Genomic DNA, 18,221 nt, shown 5'->3' on the forward strand with positions numbered 1-18,221 from the left:
GACAGGGCGTGAGATGCCCCAGCAGCGGGTGCCCCAGGCGGGAGGCCTCGGGGGACCCTCCTGCACCAGAGAGTGCAGCTGAGCCAGGGGGGAGGCCCTGGTCTGCAGGCACAGTGTGGGCTGGCGTGTGCTCGGCCCCCGGGCCCCACCAGCCTCCCCTGCTGTCCTGTGGGACGTGGGGCTCAGTCCTGGCTAGAGAAGTAGACTCAGATCCACCTCGCGGGCCGGGTTCCAGCAGGGGCTGCCAGGAGGTCTGTTTGCAGGCCCTCCTAGTGGGGCCACCGCGCCCACGGGCCCCTCAGGCACAGGAAGAGCGGCTCAGAGGTGCCACGTGTTCAAAGGACACCTCGAACGTGGAAAGCCGCGTCCTCGCGCTGCAGGAGAAAGGAAGGGTCTGGCAGGAGCGCGGGTGCTGCAGAGACAGGGCCTGGGACGTGGGGGGTGGTGGCCCGGGTGCGAGGGAGGACCCGGAGCTGTTGGCGGGACTAAAACCAGAACCTGGGCTTCGCTGAGGAGCTGGGGGTGCCCCCGGAGACCCAGAGTCCAGCGTGCGGTCAGTAGGGGGCGCGGGAGATGAGGGCCGGGCTGGCGGCAGGTGAGACGGGGCAGAACTGGCACCTGCCAGGGTGTCGGCGGCAGGGGCAAGGGCACCGTGTTCTGCCCCTTTTCTGTAAACGGGGAGTCTCTGCAGACCCGTCGCAGGGGCCCTGCCGCGCTGGGTCTCCTTTCACGGGACGCCCTGCGGAGCGGGCTCGCGTCCGTGTGGTGACCCTGGGCTGTGGCCTTCGGGGTGGTTGTTGCGGTTCCTCCTGGGAGCTGGGTGGGTCTGCACGGCGCAGGGGGATGTTGCTGTTTTGGAAGAAAAGGAGCAGGGGCCTGGGGAGGGATGTGGGGTGGCGGCCAGGCCAGAGGTGCCCATAAAGTAGCAGAGGCTGGCAGGGAATCCTGGAGTTTCAGAAGGTCAGCATCTGGCCTGGTGCTTGGGATGTGGGAATCTCAGAAGAGGAAGGCAGACCATTCGGGGCTGTGGCCGCCACCGGGAGGGTCTGGAGACCCACCCAGAGAGCCTGCCCCCGGCCGGCTCCTGCCTCCTGCCTGGGTGTGTGCAGACCGCAGCCTGGTGGGGCCCCCGGGAGTTCCGAGCACCAGCAAGGGGAGCTCCTGGGAGAGGGAGTCCTGGGTGTCCGGGGTCTCCAGGGCCCGGCTCGAGCCAGGCCTCGCCCAGGCTGTGCAGGGCAGCGCCTGTTGCCAGGGCTGGGGTGCAGGGACCCCAGCAGGGCCCAGAGCGGGGGCCGTGGGCTGTGCCCTGCGGACACAGGGCGGCCGCCCCGTGCCACCTCTGGGATGAGGCTTCGGCGGCCGCGGGTCCGACCTGGTTCCCCGGGCCTGTGGCCCTGATGGCCTTCCTGGGCGTCCCCGGCCCGGTGGGCGTGGCTCGTCTGGACCCCAGCAGGCGGTTTCTGGAACCGTTCTTAGGACATCTGCAGCGATCGGGGGTCCTTCGTGGGGCAGCCTCAGGAAGCCTGTGCATGCAGAGTGTCCCCAGCTCCGTAGCTGTCCTGGCCAACGGCGCCTGTAACGGTTTGGTGCCTGTGGGCCGCCGACTGGGTGCCCCCCCATTCTCATACTCGGTAGGAGGCTCTCCATTCTCCCGCTGGAGGGGCCCAGCCCTGCACGTGTGCAAGTGTGCGGGGCCAAGAGCGGGTCCTGCCTGGCCTTCGTGCGCACCCGCGGGAAGTCCCAGACTTCTTGAAGGATTGTCGGCTTCACGGAATTAAATAACTCGAACTTTTGAGTCGTAAAGACACTTTTGTTCAATGATAGCGATGCTGGCACTGAGTTGTACGGAGTCGTGGTAGCGAAGCCTCATGTCCCTGTGAGTCGAGAAGAGGTCCCCCTTCCCAGGAGACTCCCCCGCAGCGTCCTGTTCTCGTCCCGTCTTTGAGGAGCTCCGGGTCTGTAAAGGCCTCTCCCCAGGGCTGGGGCATCGACCGCTCGCTCCCAGTCTCTCGCGGGCTGCCTCTGGGTGTATTTTCAAGATGGATGTATTCGGGAGAGGGCGAGCACAAGCAGGAGAACGGGGCAGAGGATCCCGAGCAGACGCCCGCTGAGCATGGAGCCCGGTTGGGGGGCTCAATCGCACCACCCTGCGATCAGGACCTGACATGAACTCCAGAGTCCGACGCTTACCAGACTGAGTCCTCCGGATGGCCCTGGCTGCTTCCGTTTCGACACCAGGGTCTGCTCAGGGGTGTGCTGGCCTTGGTCAGGCCCAGAGGGGTGCCAGAAGGCAGGTGCTCCAGGGGCCGAGGGCACGGCAGGCTTTGGCCAACCTTGGGGCATGGTCGTCCTATTCTGGTGACCAGATGTCCACCAGGTTCTGGCCCTGAGCAAGCAAGACCTATCGGAGGGACAAAGAGGCCACTAGGAGTGAATCTGGGCCCGTGGGTAGGGTCAGCTGTGTCCACAGATGACACCAGAGGTGGAGGGAAGGTAGACCTCGGGTGGGTAGGAACCCAGACTGGGCTTAGGTCCATCGAGCATCCCCTCGCTGGGTCACAGGTCCCAGCCCAGGCCCCTTCTGGGGGCTGCCCCTGCTGGGAGCAGTCCGTTGGGGGCGTGTGTTCTCAGTCCCTGCTTTGCTGTTGCAGACGGCCAACGGGAACGTGGAGGCCAAGGTGGTGTGTTTCTACCGCAGACGAGACATCTCCAGCACACTCATCGCTCTGGCCGACAAGCACGCCAGTGAGTCTCGGCCGTTCCCACGGGGGTGGCCCAGGGTGCAGCTGGGTCTGTGGCTCCCACCTGCCCTGTGCCCCCCACCCCCAGGGTCGGCTCGCGGGGTCCTGGAGGCCTCTCCGCGCCGCTGCCCGGGCCCTCTGCTGCCTTGCCACGTCCGGGCCGCTGGCCTGGCGCGCCTCCCTGGGGTTTCTGGCTCACAGGACCAACCTGGGGAACCCTGCCTGGGTGTTGCGGGGGGGTGCGGGGCTCCCACTGGAAGGTTGTGGGTGCTGCTTGGAGCTGTGCTTTCTGTAGTCAGAACCTGAGTCTCAGAAGTCGTGGCGTGAGGGGCTCCCAGCAGCTTAGCGTGAGCCCCTCCCGGCCAGGGGCCAGCATCCCCGCTTGAAAACAGAAAGCCACAGTCTGGGGACTGGGCCGCACCTGCTTCCATGCCCCAGGGTCCCGTGTGGCCCCTCCAGCCAGCAGTGACGGGGGGATTCCCAGCGTCCCCATCCTTGGGGTCGGAGCTGCCTCAGCCTGGGCCGGTGTTCTGGCCTCTATCGGGGGAGGACGGCTCCCCTCGGGTGTGGGGTCTGCCTGCCGCCGGTCCCCCGGTGCTTGCCTGAGAGGCCGTCCCGCCTGGGCACCGGCGCTGTTCTCATGAGCTCATCCGGTGTGTCTGGGCAGGTGTGGTCCCACCTGTCCCTCTGGGTTGGGGATCCAGACACGGGGGAGCCAGGATGGCCTAGCTGGGGGGGACCCCTGCCTGTCCCCCATCATGGTGGTGGGAGAGGCTGCACACTCAGGCCACACCGGCCTCCACCGTGGGTCCTAGAGGGGCCAGAGGCAGTGGGTCTGGGACCAGGTCTCCCAGGGCCTCGGATGAGGGACGGAAGCACTGAGGCGCGTTTAGGGGCCCCCGGCAGATCAGCACAGCTCAGCAGGGCCCTGGGACAGGCCCCTGCACTGTGCAGGGGTGCACAGCCGAGCTGGTGCTTGGCTGGCCTTGCCTGGCTTCCCAGGGGAGGGGCTTCCCGGGTGACAGCGGGGCCATGTCTGTGCTCGTGGGGTGGCTGTGGGCCTTGGTGCGCCTTATGCCCCCCTCTGGTTTCATCGGCCACCGTGCACTCAGGATGCCGGTGGCTTGTGTCTAGTCGTAGATGAAGCATAAACGGTGAGACCCGGGGGTCACTGTTGACTTGGTGTGTTGATGCTTGAGGATCTCCTCACCTGTGTCCGCTGCCTGGCCCAGAGTGGCTCGGTCTCCATCCCCTGCACACGTGGCCCACGGTGTCCCCAGGGCCGGGCTCTCCCGCGTGGGGCACCATGGAGGTCCGCTCCAGGAGGGCGCTGGGCTGGTGTTATGTGATGGGAGCTGGTGGGGGGGAGGCAGTGGCCCTGAGGGTCCCCCAGAGCACTGTAGTGGGGTGCATGATGGGGTCCGTCCCCGGCAGGACCCTCCCTCCGTTCTGGGAGCCGCCACGCTTTGTGCTGGCCGTGGAGTCTTCTGGTGGTTTTCCCAGCAGCCACGTTCCGTGGAGCCAGCTCTGCTGGTGCAGCCCAGGAGAGAGCCGCCCGCCGTCATGCCCGTGCTGCAGCCCAGTGTCGGGCGGGTGTGGTCACTGCGGGCCCTTCTTCCAGCAGGAGGGAGAGACCCAGGGAACCCACTGCTCAGTCAGAGGCCTCTGGCCTTTCCCGTCCGTCAGCTGACAGGATTTCTTCAGAGACAGAAGCCCCAGCCTAGGCTAGATGCCCCTGGGCCACATGGGTGACCCGCAGCAGTGACACCTCCGTGGGATGTCCCAGCCGCTGTCCGCTCCATCCTGACCCCTTGGAGGCAACCGGGACGGTCTCCTCAGGTCACAGCACACGTGGCCACAGCCCCTTGCCCCGAACCTTGCACGCCCACGCAGAGCTGTCCTGAGAGCAGGACCCTCTGTGCTGGGAGAGTGGCAGGCACAGCTGACCTCCCCAGACGCCCGGAGCTAGCTGCTAGGTCAGGTGGGGGGCGGAGCCCCTGACGTGGGGTCCAGGACCAGGACACGGTGGTCCAGGACACACAGGCTGCCTCCCCAGCCGTGACTCCCTGGGCTCCTGGAGGCTGAGCCCGCAGGAAGGCTTGGGGTGCTGAGATGGGGGGCACGGGGCTGTGGGAAGCTCTCCCTGTGTCCTGGGGGTGCACATAGGACCCAAGCCCTTCCCACTCCTGGGGCCCCTCCGTACCCCTACTGAGGGCGGCTCTGATGGGTAACGGTGGGCTTGTGTCTGGCTGGGGGATGTCTGGACACGGGTGATGTCCGCAGGCTGGGGTGCAGCAAGTGGGCAGGGAGGCAAAAGGCCGGCAGTGTGGACCCTCGGGCTCCGGGGGCCGGCAGTGTGGACCCTCGGGCTCCGGGGGCCGGCGGTGTGGACGCTCGGGCTCCGGGGGCCGGCGGTGTGGACGCTCGGGCTCCGGGGGCCGGCGGTGTGGACGCTCGGGCTCCGGGGGCCGGCGGTGTGGACGCTCGGGCTCCGGGGGCCGGCGGTGTGGACGCTCGGGCTCCGGGGGCCGGCGGTGTGGACGCTCGGGCTCCGGGGGCCGGCGGTGTGGGCCCTCGGGCTCCGGGGGCTGGCAGTGTGGACCCTTGGGTTCCGGGGCCCACACCCCTGGAGCAAACATGAGACCGCCTCTCCCTGGGAGCCCTGGCCTGTGTACCCGGGGACTTCCCTTGGTCACCACAGGGGGGCAGCAGAGGGCCACGTGGCGGCTGAGAGACCCGGATAGGGCCCTGGGGCTGCGCCGTGCGGTGGCTGACCTCTGCACGCCCCTGCCCTTGCATGGCCTCCCACAGCCCGCACACCGCCCCAGACCTCCACTGTGCCTTCAGGGTCACTGCACCCCCAGCGCTGTGTGCTGGGCTTCCCGGTACCCGGACGCGCGTGCACACACGCACAGGCATGCACACGCACACATGTGAATCCTGGGCGCCCTGCGGGATCGTTGGTCCAGCCCTGCAGGTGTGGCTGAGGCCCGCTGGGCCTGCGTGCGTGGGACGGTGGACTCACCGCTGACCTGACCGGGCCGTCCCTTGCCCGTTGCCGGCTCTGAGGCCCTCGGCCCCGTGTCCACCCCCCTCCCCGCTCCCTCTCCCCACAGCCCACGGGTGGCTGGGTGGGTGGGCGGCCGGTGCTCCATCGCCGACCCCCGTCCGGGCGCTGTCTGTCTGTCCGTTTAGCCCTGTCAGTCTGCTACAAGACCGGACCGGGGGCCGACAACGGCGAGGAAGGTAAGAGCCGCGCGCCGCGGGGAGCCGCCCGGGCTGGGGGGGAGAGCATGCGGCAGGCGCGGCGGGCTCACGGGACCCCCGCCCGTCAGGAGAGCTCGAGGAGGAGATGGAGAACCCGGAGATGGTGGACCTGCCCGAGAAGCTGAAGCACCAGCTGCGGCACCGCGAGCTGTTCCTGTCCCGGCAGCTGGAGTCGCTGCCCGCCACTCACATCAGGTAGCCGGCGGCCCGGAGGGTGCCCAGGGGCCGCCCTGCCCCGCTGACGCCGTGCCCGCTCTTGCAGAGGGAAGTGCAGCGTCACCCTGCTCAACGAGACCGAGTCCCTCAAGTCCTACCTGGAGCGGGAGGTGAGGCCGGCCGCAGGGTCCCTGGGGCCGGGTCTGCAGCCCTGGAGGATGGGCAGGGGCACAGCCTGGAGGGGTGTCACAGGGACCTGCACCTTCGTGAGCCGCAGCCGTGTTGGCCGGGCAGCAGGAAGGGCTTCGGTTTCTGTGAAGCCAGAAACGTCAGCCTTGGCAGGGGCTTGGGGCCGCGGCGCGTTCCTGCACCACAGACAAGAGTGGGGACCTCGTGTATTTGTGGGTTGCTACTCCCCAATCCCCCTCCGCCCCGGGTGTGGCCCCCGAAAATGTCTCCAGACACGCATGTGTCCGCGGGGACAGATGGGGTGTGGAGGGGTGGGTGGCCTGTGGTGGCTCGCGTGTTCCCCGCCTCACCCCTCCTGTGTGCGGGAGCCTGCAGAGCTGCCGGGAGGGGACGGGCCCCCAGACAGTCCTGCAGAGCAGGCGGGCAGATGCTCAGAGAAGGCGCGGGCTGCTGCGCGGCAGGGTGCGCAGTGCCGGAGGCGCCCGTGGCGGGGCTGAGCCCGGCAGCCTACGTGCGTCCCGGAGGCGAGGCCCGGCTGCTCTCGCCGGTGTCCAGTCGCTGGCTCCGGAAGCACCTCGCTCTTGCGAGTCAGCGGGCCGTGCTGAAGGTGCTGTAGTCGTGTCTGGTCCAGCCTCGGGGGGTCGGGCAATGGAGGCTCGTGGCAGCCTCCGGGCTGAGCCAGAGGCCCAGCGCCCAAAGCCCACATGGCCGCCGGCCAGCTCAACGTGGTTTCTGGGAAACTCGGCTGAATGTCTGATGCAGGCAGCAGGGGTCAGACGGGCGAGCCGCCTGGGCATCGGGTCCAGAATGTTCCGTGGTGCATGGGCGTCTCTGCGGGGGCTGCATGCGAGCATCCCGTGCACCCGCGTTGCTCCCCGAGCGTCCTGCGGGGCTGTGGCCCGGCGACGGCCAGCAGCGCAGGAGCGCCCTGCGTGGGGTGGGCTCCAGCCAGGGCCCCGGGCGGCCTGCTGACGCCACGTCGTGTGCTGTCTTTCAGGATTTCTTCTTCTATTCTCTAGTCTACGACCCCCAGCAGAAGACCCTGCTGGCCGATAAGGGAGAGATCCGCGTGGGAAACCGGTACCAGGCGGACATCACTGACCTGCTGAAGGAAGGTGGGCGCGGGCGCGGCCAGCGGCTCTCTTCAGCTTTATCTCCAAAAAACCTTGTTTGAATGAATTTGCCCGTGTCGCCGGCTCCTGCCTGTGGGAGGTGCCGTCCGTAGTGGTGCAGGGGGAGGCCGTGCGCATCTGTCCAGTGGGCGTCGCGGGCCCCGGCAGCTGGGGCCTGGGAAGTGTGGGCTGCGCCTGGACGGCCGCATCGTTTCTCCTTTGAGCTGATGCAGGGGCGCCGGGCCGGGGCCGTCTGCGAGCTGGTGCAGGGGTGCCGGGCCAGGGGCATCCTCGGCTGGGTGTTGCCTGGGGCCCTTGGCCCGCTGGTCTCCCCAGCCCCCTGCCCGCCCCCAAGGTGCACTCCCGTCCCCTGCCGCTCTGCCGAGGTAGTTGTGAGCTGTGATGTGGGACCCGTGGGTGAGCCTGTGGCCAGTTGCCGTGAGCGTCTTTCTGGGGGGCTCCACCGTGAGCACCTCCGTCCCGCGTCCTCTGGGGCTCTCGGCGCTGCAGGGTCACGTCCCTGCTCCAAGCCCAACCGGGTCTGTGGGCCCGCGGCTCGTCGGGCCAGCTGGCCGAGGGCCCGGTGTCCACTCTTCCCAGAGGACATGCGCCCTTCTGGGGCCTGCGGCCCTCCTCCATGCGTGTGAGGCCCCCTTCTCCAACTGGTCTGGTGGTGTTGACACGTGTGCTGCCTCGTTGCACGTGCGTGTGCCCACGCGCCCCCTCCACACACACACCCGACGCCGAGTACGCGTGTGCGCTTGCACACCGGCTTCCTCCCTGTGACGGCTGGTGGTTTTATGTTCGGGGCGGTTGGTCGTGAGAAGGTGCCTGGGGGCAGCCACTGCAGGACACCAGGAAGCACACGGGGCCCCTTTGTCCTGCCCTGCGTCCCCCCTTCTGGCTCCGGGCCGCGTCTGGGGGCTTCCCTGAGCACGTGCCCCACCACGAGCTGCGCCGTCCTGCGGGCAGCCGGTCTGACCGAAGGAGCACTGAGTGGCTTGTGTCCGAGGCCCTTAGTTTTCCCGGCAGGGACCTGGGTGCCAGGCCACGAGGGCAGCCTCAGGGGTGCAGGGCCCGGGCCTGGGCCGCGAGAGCTCCTGGGTGCTGGAGCAAGGGGGTCTCGCCCCTGGAGCCCAGGACCCTCCCAGGGAACGAGACGGCGCCCTGCCTGCCACGCATCTGAAACTGAAGTGGGAGCGGCGTGGCGCCCGCGGGGGCTTCGCGTGGGCTGGCCCCCAGGCTCGGTGGTGGGAGGCGTTGGATCCCAGGCGAGGGTCTCCGCACACGGTCGCCTGGGGAAGGACGCCACCGCGACACTGGGAGCAGCCCACCCGTACTCAGCCTGTGCCTCCGTCCGGGGCAGCCGGGAGGCGTGTCCGGATTCCCAGTCCCGGATCTGTCCCGCACCCCTGTGCTGGGGGGCCGTGACCCCGGCTGGGCCCACGAGGCCTGACTTTCCCTGAAGCGAGGGAGCACGTGTTTTCCTGGCGACTGTGAGCCCGGCCTGAGCCACCTGCTCACACAGACTCTGTGGAGGGTGGGCTGGGCCCTGATGCAGTGGGGGACACGGCTGTGAAGGTCCTCGACCTCGGTCTGGACTTCGCTGCCCCCACAAGCAAGGGGCACAGAGCGGCTCACCGGCACATGGGCAGCTGCAGGCCTGAGAGGTTGTGGCTGTGGCCGTGGGCCAGGGAGTGCCTTGCTCACGCTGGCCGGCCATGCAGGGGCGTGAACCCTCCCCGGGTGTCTCCTGTGCCGTCCGTGCTGCCCTCTGCTTGTGAGCTTGCTCTGCCCGAAGCCGTCACGTCCACCGGATCGCGGGCTCCAGCCCAGCTCTGGTGTCTGCGGGGTCAAGCACGGCCAGGGGCAGGATGCCGAGCAGATACCCGTGCCGGACGTAGCCGTGTCGGCGTCCTGTGTCCCAGTTGGGGGACCTCACACTGCCTCAGGATCCGGAGCTTGATCAGCAAACCCAGAACGAGCTGCCTCTGCCGCCGTTGTCAGGCCTGCTGTGCCGGCCCCCAGCCTGTCGTCGGGCCCGTCCAGCCCCAGTGGCCGGCCCCGGCGTGCTGTTCACAGAGCGGAAGATGCATTGGGTGCCCAGCATGTCGACGGCAGCCTCGCCTCCTGGGCCCACCTGGCCCTCTGCCTGTCCCCCAGGGCCCCAGAAGCGAGCAGACCCTTTGTTCTGAAAAGCCTTGGTGTGAGCCTGGGGGGGTCTGAGGGTCTTGTTGGCGTCACCCTTCTGTTTCGTGCAGGTGAGGAGGACGGCCGTGACCAGTCCAGGCTGGAGACCAAGGTGTGGGAGGCACACAACCCGCTCATAGACAAGCAGATTGACCAGTTCCTGGTGGTGGCCCGGTGGGTCCCTTCCCTTCCGTGGACGCGGAGACTGCTCTTGGGGTCCTGGGGCGGCTCCGGCTTTGAGAGGCGGGGCCTGGGGGCGCCTGGGTGGCTCAGTGGATTGAGAGGCGGGGCCTGGTCGCCTGCCCACACCCTGTGGGGGCCGGGTACCTGCAGAGGCCGAGCTGCCGGGCACAGATGGGGCTGTTCCTGGGGCTGGGTGACAGCAGAGATGCGTGTCCCTGTCCGGACGAGCCGTGGGCTGCCGTGGGCACACAGCAGGGTGGGGCTCGGGGGAGCTGAGAAGGAAGGACACGGCCCCTGAGACCCGGGCCTTCGGGCCACAAGGGAGGCAGGGTTCCAAGAAGGGCACACGCCTACTCCTGGTCCCCGTGGAGCCCTGGGGCTGGGCGAGCGGCGGGGAGGCCTTGTGAGGGTGCAGGGGGCCCCCGTGGTTCTCAGCTGCACCCCGAGCCTTCACTGTGCAGGGGGACCCTGCCAGGAGCTCGGGAAGCAGAGCCACACGCGACGTCTCCAGGGCCTGCCGTCTCGTGTGCTCTGGGTAGGGCTGGGGGGGGTCTCTCTGGTCACTGAGAGAGGGGGTCTCAGTGGTCACTGTCCCCACCCCCAGCTCTGTGGGCACCTTCGCGCGAGCCCTGGACTGCAGCAGCTCCGTCCGGCAGCCCAGCCTGCACATGAGCGCCGCAGCCGCCTCTCGGGACATCACTTTGGTAAGTGGGGACCCCGGCTGATGCTGGTGGGGCCTGTGGTGGCCTGCCCCGTCCCCGCCCCTCACAGGGCACATTTCCCTGCCGGTTCCCACGCTAGCAAGGGTGGGCAGGGACAGGAGGGGGCGAGGAAACAGGTTGACTGTGTTCGCTGGCTCCACGTGGGACGGGTCTGCCCCTGCTGTCCGCGAGAGCCCCGCAGGCTCGTCCAGGGCGCAGGCCCACCGGCATCCCTGCGGACGCCCGGCTGTCTCCCGGGCCCCTCCTCCTCTCCCAGCAGGGGGGGGGCCTGCGTGACCCCCGTGTGTCCCGCCACAGTTCCACGCCATGGACACGCTGCACAAGAGCGTGTACGACGTCGCCAAGGCCATCTCGGCGCTGGTGCCGCAGGGCGGGCCCGTGCTCTGCAGGGACGAGATGGAGGAGTGGTCCGCCTCCGAGGCCAGCCTGTTCGAGGAGGCCTTGGAGAAGTACGGGAAGGACTTCACAGACATCCAGCAAGACTTTGTGAGTGCCGGTGTGCGCGCGGAACCCCTCCCCGGGGCAGCACCGGGGTCCTCCTGGCTCCGTGGCCGCCGATGGCTTCTGTTGAAGCCGCTCAGCCTGTCCTCCCGTGTCCTGGTTCCGTGTCCACTGAGGACTGTCCCTCCGTGAGCCCCTGGCAGTGCCAGCGTGGGCAGCGCCTGTGGCCTCGCACGCTCTTCTCTGTCCTTGTGCTGCGCCAGACTACACATGCGCTTCCAAAGGGACAGCCGCGTCGAGCACGGCGAGCCCCGTGGGGAGTGCACCGGTGGAGGCGGCAGGGGCCCTGGGGGCAGCCAGGACACGGCCAGCAGGCCGGCGTCTGAGGAGGAACGTCCCAGGTCACGGGTGGGCCTCCCAGCAAGCCTCTAGGAGGCGTGGGGGACTTGCCACAGTAGACAGGCCCGTGGAGGGCAGAGAAGAGGGCCGGGTCCCCACGCTCCGGAGTCTGACGTAGGAGGGACTTGCTGAGGTCCCAGACACGGTGAGCGAGCGTAGCCAGAAGGTGGCCCACAGGGAACGCTTGGCCAGACACGTGGGGCCGCGGGGCTGGGACCCCACTGTGAGTGTGTGGCCGCCTCGGCCGCAGGTTGGGGACAGCGTACAGACGGCATCTGAGTCCCGCAAGCCACGAGGCAGCTTTCCACGTTGCATCCACACCACAGACGTGTGTCGTTCATGCCCAGAGCACATTGGTCCCACAGCTGGCGTGGGCAGGGCTGGCGGGAGCCCCCTCCACCGGTTGGGGAGGGCCACATGGCGGCAAGCCGGCCGTCCTCGGGAGGGGTCCTGTCCGGTGGGGGGGCTCCTTGCTCAGGAGGCCCTGCTGCCTGACGCGCAACCCCGTCCCGTGCAGCTGCCCTGGAAGTCCCTCACCAGCATCATCGAGTACTACTACATGTGGAAGACCACAGACAGATACGTGCAGCAGGTGTGTGCCCCCCGCCCGCGCCCCGTGCCCTGACCGGCAGCCCTTCCCTGCCCGGGTCCCTGACCTCCGTTTCCTGTTTCCAGAAACGCTTGAAAGCAGCCGAGGCGGAGAGCAAGCTGAAGCAAGTCTATATCCCCAACTAGTAAGTGCGCCCCGGCGTGTCCTCGCTCCCCCGGGGGCCATGGGCTGGGCGGGAGGGGCGCGGTCCTCCTCTGGGCCGAGCACGGCTCTGCCAGCCAGAGCTGGGGTGCAGACGGGGCTCGGAGCCGGCCGCAGCTGCGCCCAGGACTGCAGGGGAGAGCGCCGGCGCCCGCCCGGCGTGGATGGGGCCGCTCGTCTCCCGGAGCTGCGGCCGGCGCCCCCGTGACGGACTCCCTCTCTCCTCACCCTAAGTAACAAGCCAAACCCGAACCAGATCAGCGCCAATAACGTCAAGGCAGGCGTGGTGAACGGCGCGGGGGCGCCGGGCCAGAGCCCTGGGGCCGGCCGAGCCTGTGAGAGCTGCTACAGTAAGTGCCCGCCCCGGGCCTCGGGGCCCACCCGCGCGCTGGGCGCCCTGTGCCGCCCTGGGGTCCTGGCGGGGGGCGCTCGGCGGGCGGGCGGGCAGGCGACGCTGTGATGCTCTCTGCTGTTCACCGGTTCTGCTTAAGGACCCGTCTGTCTCCAACTTTGTTGTCCGTAGCCGCCCAGTCTTACCAGTGGTATTCTTGGGGTCCCCCTAACATGCAGTGTCGCCTCTGCGCGTCTTGCTGGACGTACTGGAAGAAGTACGGTGGCTTGAAAATGCCAACCCGGTTAGACGGAGAGAGGCCGGGACCAAACCGCAGCAACATGGTAAGTGGGCGCCCCTCCCCGCCCCCATGCCCGGCCGGGCGCGCGGCCCGCGGTCATGGCGCTGTGTCGGGGCGGCGCGCCCCCTTCCGCAGAGCCCCCACGGCATCCCAGCCCGGAGCAGCGGGAGCCCCAAGTTTGCCATGAAGACCAGACAGGCCTTCTACCTGCACACCACCAAGCTCACGCGCATCGCCCGGCGCCTGTGCCGAGAGATCCTGCGCCCGTGGCACGCCGCCCGCCACCCCTACGTGCCCATCAACAGTGCGGCTATCAAGGCCGAGTGTGAGTGTCAGTCCCTGGCCTCCAGCTCACGGGTTGTGCTGTGGGGGCGGGGATGCGTGCGGGGGACGCAGGGGACGCGGGGCTGGGGTTCCCGCCCTGGGCCCCCCTGACCTGCACGGCCCCCGCAGGCACGGCCCGGCTGCCCGAAGCCTCCCAGAGCCCGCTGGTGCTGAAGCAGGCTGTGCGGAAGCCCCTGGAAGCTGTGCTGCGGTATCTCGGTGAGCCTGCCCCAGCCCGCACGGCGTGGCTGCTGTGCTCAGGGGCACCTGCGGGGGCGCCCTCCATGCTGCTGCGGACCGACCCCCGTGCTCCTGGCCTGCCCCTCTGGGACCTCGCACACCACACCAGGCCTGGAGGGGCGATGGGGGCCTGAGCCGCCGTGGTCCCAGCCCCACCCTCCCCTCCATCCTGCGGTTCTGTACTGCGGAGGGGACCTGGCGGGCTCCAGGGTTTGGGTCGGACATAGCCAGGATGGGCGTCCACGGTGGGCACCTGCAGGATGGTCCCTCACCCCCACCCCAGAGGAAGGCCCATCGCTGTGTGAGCGGCACGGGCACTGGTCAGCAGCGGACAGGGCGCGTCCTCCTGAGCACCCGCTCAGCCGCCGGCCGCTAGGGCGTGAGAGCTCCGGGCTGGCTCCCTCGCTGGGCTCAGGGCCGGGCCGGGTTGCGAGTCAGCCTCTCCCGGCATGGAGGTGGTTGACCTTCTAGAAAGGACATTCCAAAGCTGTGAGCTAAGTGTGTCCGTGTGCACACAAGTGGGTCTTGCGTCATCCGGTGTCCAGGTCTGGGTCGTGGGTCTGGGCCTTGCCCCGTTTTGAGAGCCACCAAGGGCTGGGGAGCCTTGGCAGGTACGAGCCTGAGCCAGCCATGGCCCAGCCCTCGGTGGGACATGTCCCTGGCTCGGCCGCCCGGCTGTTCATTCATTGCCTGGCCGGCGGCCAGCCTCCTGCGGTCCGCTCTGCTGGCCCAGACCTGGACACCTCTGATGGGCCTGCTTGTTTTGGGGCCGTGTCTGGAGCCTGCAGCTCCTGGCGTGTGCCCAGTGACCGGGGGGGCCCGGCCCTCCCTGGCTTCTCCTTGCTCCCAGAACACCCCGAGGTGCGGGCCTGGGGGGGGGGTCTGCCCCAGCGGGCCCTGCGGTCATCCCCCGTCACAGTGGGGCCTGGGGGCGGCTGTTGCCCTTCGGCTCCCACAAAGCCCATCCTGTGCCGCTCCCGACAGAGACCCATCCCCGCCCCCCCAAGCCCGACCCTGTGAAGAGCGTATCCGGTGTGCTTGGCGGGTTGACCCCTGCCAAGTCGGCCCCCGTCATCAACAACGGCTCCCCCACCATCCTGGGCAAGAGGAGCTACGAGCAGCACAACGGTGTGGACGGTGAGTGTCCGCTGGGCAGCCAGGCGGGGCCTGCGTGCTCGGCCGGTGCGGCCTGCCGGCTGTGGGCTGCCTTGCCCCGGCCCCGCCTGGCCTTCACCTGCTGACCATGCTCTCTCTCCTCTCTCCCGCCGCCGGGCGCTGGCAGGCAGCATGAAGAAGCGTCTCTTGATGCCCAGTAGGGGTAAGGCCTGGGGCGGCCGCGGGCGTGGGCGCCGTGCAAGCCCCCAGGCGGTGCCTGTGTGTGCTGTGCTCTCGCATGCATGGTGCACGGCGGGCGGCTCGGGGCCCGCTCACGGGGCAGTCCACGCGGGCCGGGCCGCTCCCGCGTCACTGGGCAGGGGACCCTTGCAGGCCCCCACGTGCCACGTCCTTCCCTGGGGCCTCCGGCTCACGGGTCGCCCCCGCCCTCCCGTTGCCCGGTCAGTGGACTGTCCATGCTCGGGTAGCCCCGGCGCCCCCGCCTGCCTGTACTGTCCGCCGTCGTGCTGTGACTGCCCGCATGCCGTCAGCCTTCGCTCCCGTGGCTGCCCGTGCTGTGCCTCCAGCCCTCCTACGCGCCCTGCCTGGGGTGAGGGGGGCTTCGGGACGCTGGCCTCTCCAGTGGGGGCAGATAGGCCCGCGCTGTGGACGTGGTCCGGGCCACGGCCCTGCAGGGGTGGGGCTCCCAGGGGAAGGGACCGAGGCTGGCTGAGAAGGCACGGGCGGCAGGTGCCCCGGTGCCATGGTCACGCGTCCAGGGTGTCCACAGTCGCCCCCTGCAGCGGCTCAGGGTCTTGCTTTGCTTTCTCAGCTGGGCAAGGGGCACCCATGGGCTCTGGGGCTGCTCCAGAGGGAGGTGGTGGCTGTGGGGGGCCTGTGGGTCCCAGTGGCTCTGGCTGCCCCAGGGTCAGCCAGCAGCCGGACCCATGAGCGGGGCAGGCAGGGGCAGCAGGCCAGAGGGAAGGACGGGGGGAATGCACTCGTGGCCCCTGGTGATGGGAGGCTCAGGGGCCCGGGTGGGCACTCCGACAGCACGGGCCAGCGAGCATGGATGTGCCCAGAGTCCCCAGCCCCCATGGTGGTGGGCCAGGCACAGGGACCTGGAAATGGCAGCAGGCAGCAGCTGTCCAGCCTGGCCTTGCTCCGGGCCCGCCCACTCTTCTCTTAGCTGTCTGCTGCCCCCCCCCCCCGCCCTCCTGCCGGGGCCTGCCTCTTGCCCTGTGTCAGCAGTGGGGCCGGCCTGCTCGCCAGCCCTCTGGGCAGACGCCCCGCAGACCCCCGATCACGTCTGGCCGAAGCGGAAGCCCATGCTTGCACCGCTTGTGGGCTTGTTTTGTAAAAAGCCGTTAGCCCGTGTGGTGAACGAGGTTAATTTATTAACCTTTATTTCTTCAGTTTATCCCAATTGGTGTGTTTCTCCACTTCAGCCCTAGCATGCGGGTCCCCAGGCTGTTGGGGCGCCCACCCCCCGCCCAGGGGTTCGGGGGCCTCGCACACGAGCCCGGCACAGGGGAGGCCACAGCCGGCCCCCTGGGTCACCACAGGACAGGCTTGAGCTGAGCTCTGGGCCAGGGCCGCACCCTTGGGGCACTCGTTCACTAACTGGGCCCCGCCGGCACGTCTGCTCCTCAGCCCATGGCCCGTGGCCGTGCCTGAGCTCACGGTCTCCCACTAACCGTGTGTTTTCTTCCCTCCGCGCCCGGCGCTCTGATAGGCACTTACCTGGGTAAGTAGCACCGGGCCGGGGGGCTGCAGGCCTGGTACGGCAGCCCTCCCTCTGCCCTGCCCCCGGGCACCCCCAGTTAGCAGGTGGTTTGCGGGGGCGGGGGGGCTGGACAGCTGCTCCCCAAGACAAAGACCTTGGCCGAGAAGTGTGTCTGGGGAGAGCTAGTCCCTGCAGGACAGGCTCGCGTGCTCCCACGGCACGTTCCTGTGCTGGGTGAACACTCCCGTGTGTGCACTCACTGCTGCCGGTAGAGCAGGGGCGGCCGTGGCGGCCCCGGGGTCGCCGGGCCAGGGTCTGGGGGCATGTGAACCACGACCTAGGGCAGGGCCTTCTCGGTGGGGGGCCACTGGCACAGGCTTGCAGCTCCAGGCCCAACCCATAGGGTGGAAGCATCTGGCCTGGTCTCTTCTAGAAGCTTCCGTTCACTTCTCCAAGGCAGTTAGCCCCAGGGTCAGTGAGGGACGCTTGGACGCCCTTGGGAGAAAGCCACACATTGCCTGGCCTGTTGGGGTCTGTGCAGCTCGTCTGAGCAGGGGCCACCTTGCAGGGGGCTTCTGACCCCACAGTGTTCACAGCCGGGCTCGGCGTTGCTTGGCTACTCCGTAAACCCGGCTTCGTCTGTCTCGCGCAGTCGAGGGCGGGCGGCCTGCGTGCTAGGGAGCGGGCTGTCAGACCTGAGACTCCGGGCCTCTTGCCTCGAGCCCACGGCGGTACCTGTCCTCCAGGCTGGGCCAGAGGTGGTCTTGGAGCCCCAGCAGCTGTGGGGTCAGCTGGGGGCTGTTTGGACTGGGCCAGGGCCAGGACAGGCCCGCCCCCATCCCCCGGGCCCAGGCTGTGTGTGACTCCAGGTCCCTGCCCGCCGGCTGCCGGGCCTCACGTTCCCTTCTTCTCCCATCAGGTTTGGCGAACCACGGGCAGACCAGGCACATGGTAAGAGGGTGAGCCGGCGATGAGGCGTGGGGAGGCTGCAGGAGCCCTGCCCGGATGTGTGCCTGCACACGGCTCCCTCGTTCCCTGGGGCCCCCCTCACGCCTCCCCCCTGCCACAGGGACCAAGCCGGAACCTCCTGCTCAACGGGAAGTCCTACCCCACCAAAGTGCGGCTGATCCGGGGGGGCTCGCTGCCCCCCGTCAAGCGGCGGCGGATGAACTGGATTGACGCCCCTGACGACGTCTTTTACATGGCCACCGAGGAGACCAGGTGGGGGCCTCCCCGGGCCACGGGTGAGCCGGGGGCAGCCACCACGCCCTCGTCACCCGCGGGCGTCGCTCTGTCCACAGGAAGGTCCGCAAGCTGCTGTCGTCCTCGGAGACCAAGCGCGCGGCCCGCAGGCCTTACAAGCCGGTCGCCCTGCGCCAGAGCCAGGCCCTGCCGCTGCGGCCGCCCCCGCCGGCCCCCGTCAACGACGAGCCCATCGTCATCGAGGACTAGGCGTCTCGCGGCCCCGCGAGGCCTCTGCGGCCACAGCCCCCGCCCGCCCGCCCGCCCGCCGCCCGGTTTTGGTAGCCCCCTCCCGCCCCACCGCAGAGAAGCCGCTCCTTCGGGGACGCCGCGGGAAGAAGTGCCGTCAAGCTTATTCCCCGAATGCCGAGGAGCCGTTTTTAGCTTTGTGTTTACTTTTTGGCCGGAGCGGAGCTGAGGGACCGTCCCCGGACGCCTGCACCAGCTGCGGGCCTCGCGGGACGGCGGGAGTCTCGTTGTGTTCTGTTGAAGGTGCCATTTTAAATTTTATTTTTATTACTTTTTTTGTAGATGAACTTAAGCTCTGTAACTTACATCTGGAATGTTAGGATCGGCACGGCCAGTGGCTGGCCGAGCTGCCTGGTGGGGTTGGCCCCTGGTCTTTTCAAGTAATTTTCATATTAAAAAAAAACAAAGAAAAAAAAACTCATAAAAAGAAAAAAACCAACCAGCCCTTCCTGTGTCTTCTGTCCCCTGTCCCTCCCCTTGCCTGGGGCCTTCGGGCCATCCCAGGCCCACCTGTGCGCCGGGCGCGGCCAAAGCCCCCATGAGCACCAGGCGACCTGTGCCT

At 68.6% G+C, this 18,221-nt stretch overlaps 1 protein-coding gene across 7 annotated transcripts in view; it reads left to right on the plus strand.

The window, feature by feature from the left end:
• Window positions 1–18,098, plus strand: part of MTA1 (metastasis associated 1) — a 30,769-nt gene extending 12,671 nt beyond the window's left edge. For 2 of the 7 annotated variants that reach the window (XM_059183351.1, XM_059183349.1), the window contains exons 3-22: window positions 2,652–2,745; window positions 5,937–5,987; window positions 6,077–6,203; window positions 6,271–6,334; window positions 7,351–7,468; window positions 9,727–9,829; window positions 10,443–10,542; window positions 10,858–11,046; window positions 11,918–11,992; window positions 12,076–12,134; window positions 12,386–12,501; window positions 12,675–12,826; window positions 12,919–13,108; window positions 13,237–13,326; window positions 14,332–14,484; window positions 14,630–14,665; window positions 16,178–16,189; window positions 17,088–17,119; window positions 17,238–17,389; window positions 17,470–18,098. In XM_059183351.1, the coding sequence (XP_059039334.1) occupies window positions 2,652–2,745; window positions 5,937–5,987; window positions 6,077–6,203; window positions 6,271–6,334; window positions 7,351–7,468; window positions 9,727–9,829; window positions 10,443–10,542; window positions 10,858–11,046; window positions 11,918–11,992; window positions 12,076–12,134; window positions 12,386–12,501; window positions 12,675–12,826; window positions 12,919–13,108; window positions 13,237–13,326; window positions 14,332–14,484; window positions 14,630–14,665; window positions 16,178–16,189; window positions 17,088–17,119; window positions 17,238–17,389; window positions 17,470–17,620 (2,064 nt within the window). In that variant the 3' untranslated portion in view covers window positions 17,621–18,098. Of the gene's footprint in view, window positions 1–2,651; window positions 2,746–5,936; window positions 5,988–6,076; window positions 6,204–6,270; window positions 6,335–7,350; window positions 7,469–9,726; window positions 9,830–10,442; window positions 10,543–10,857; window positions 11,047–11,917; window positions 11,993–12,075; window positions 12,135–12,385; window positions 12,502–12,674; window positions 12,827–12,918; window positions 13,109–13,236; window positions 13,327–14,331; window positions 14,485–14,629; window positions 14,666–16,177; window positions 16,190–17,087; window positions 17,120–17,237; window positions 17,390–17,469 lie in introns of those variants that run through there. The other 5 variants (XM_059183357.1, XM_059183350.1, XM_059183356.1 and 2 more) reach the window with 5 other exon arrangements.
• The last annotated feature ends 123 nt before the right edge of the window (window positions 18,099–18,221 follow it).

The sequence above is a fragment of the Mustela lutreola genome, chromosome 7 (assembly GCF_030435805.1).
Source record: "Mustela lutreola isolate mMusLut2 chromosome 7, mMusLut2.pri, whole genome shotgun sequence".
Taxonomy (NCBI): Eukaryota; Metazoa; Chordata; class Mammalia; order Carnivora; family Mustelidae; genus Mustela; species Mustela lutreola.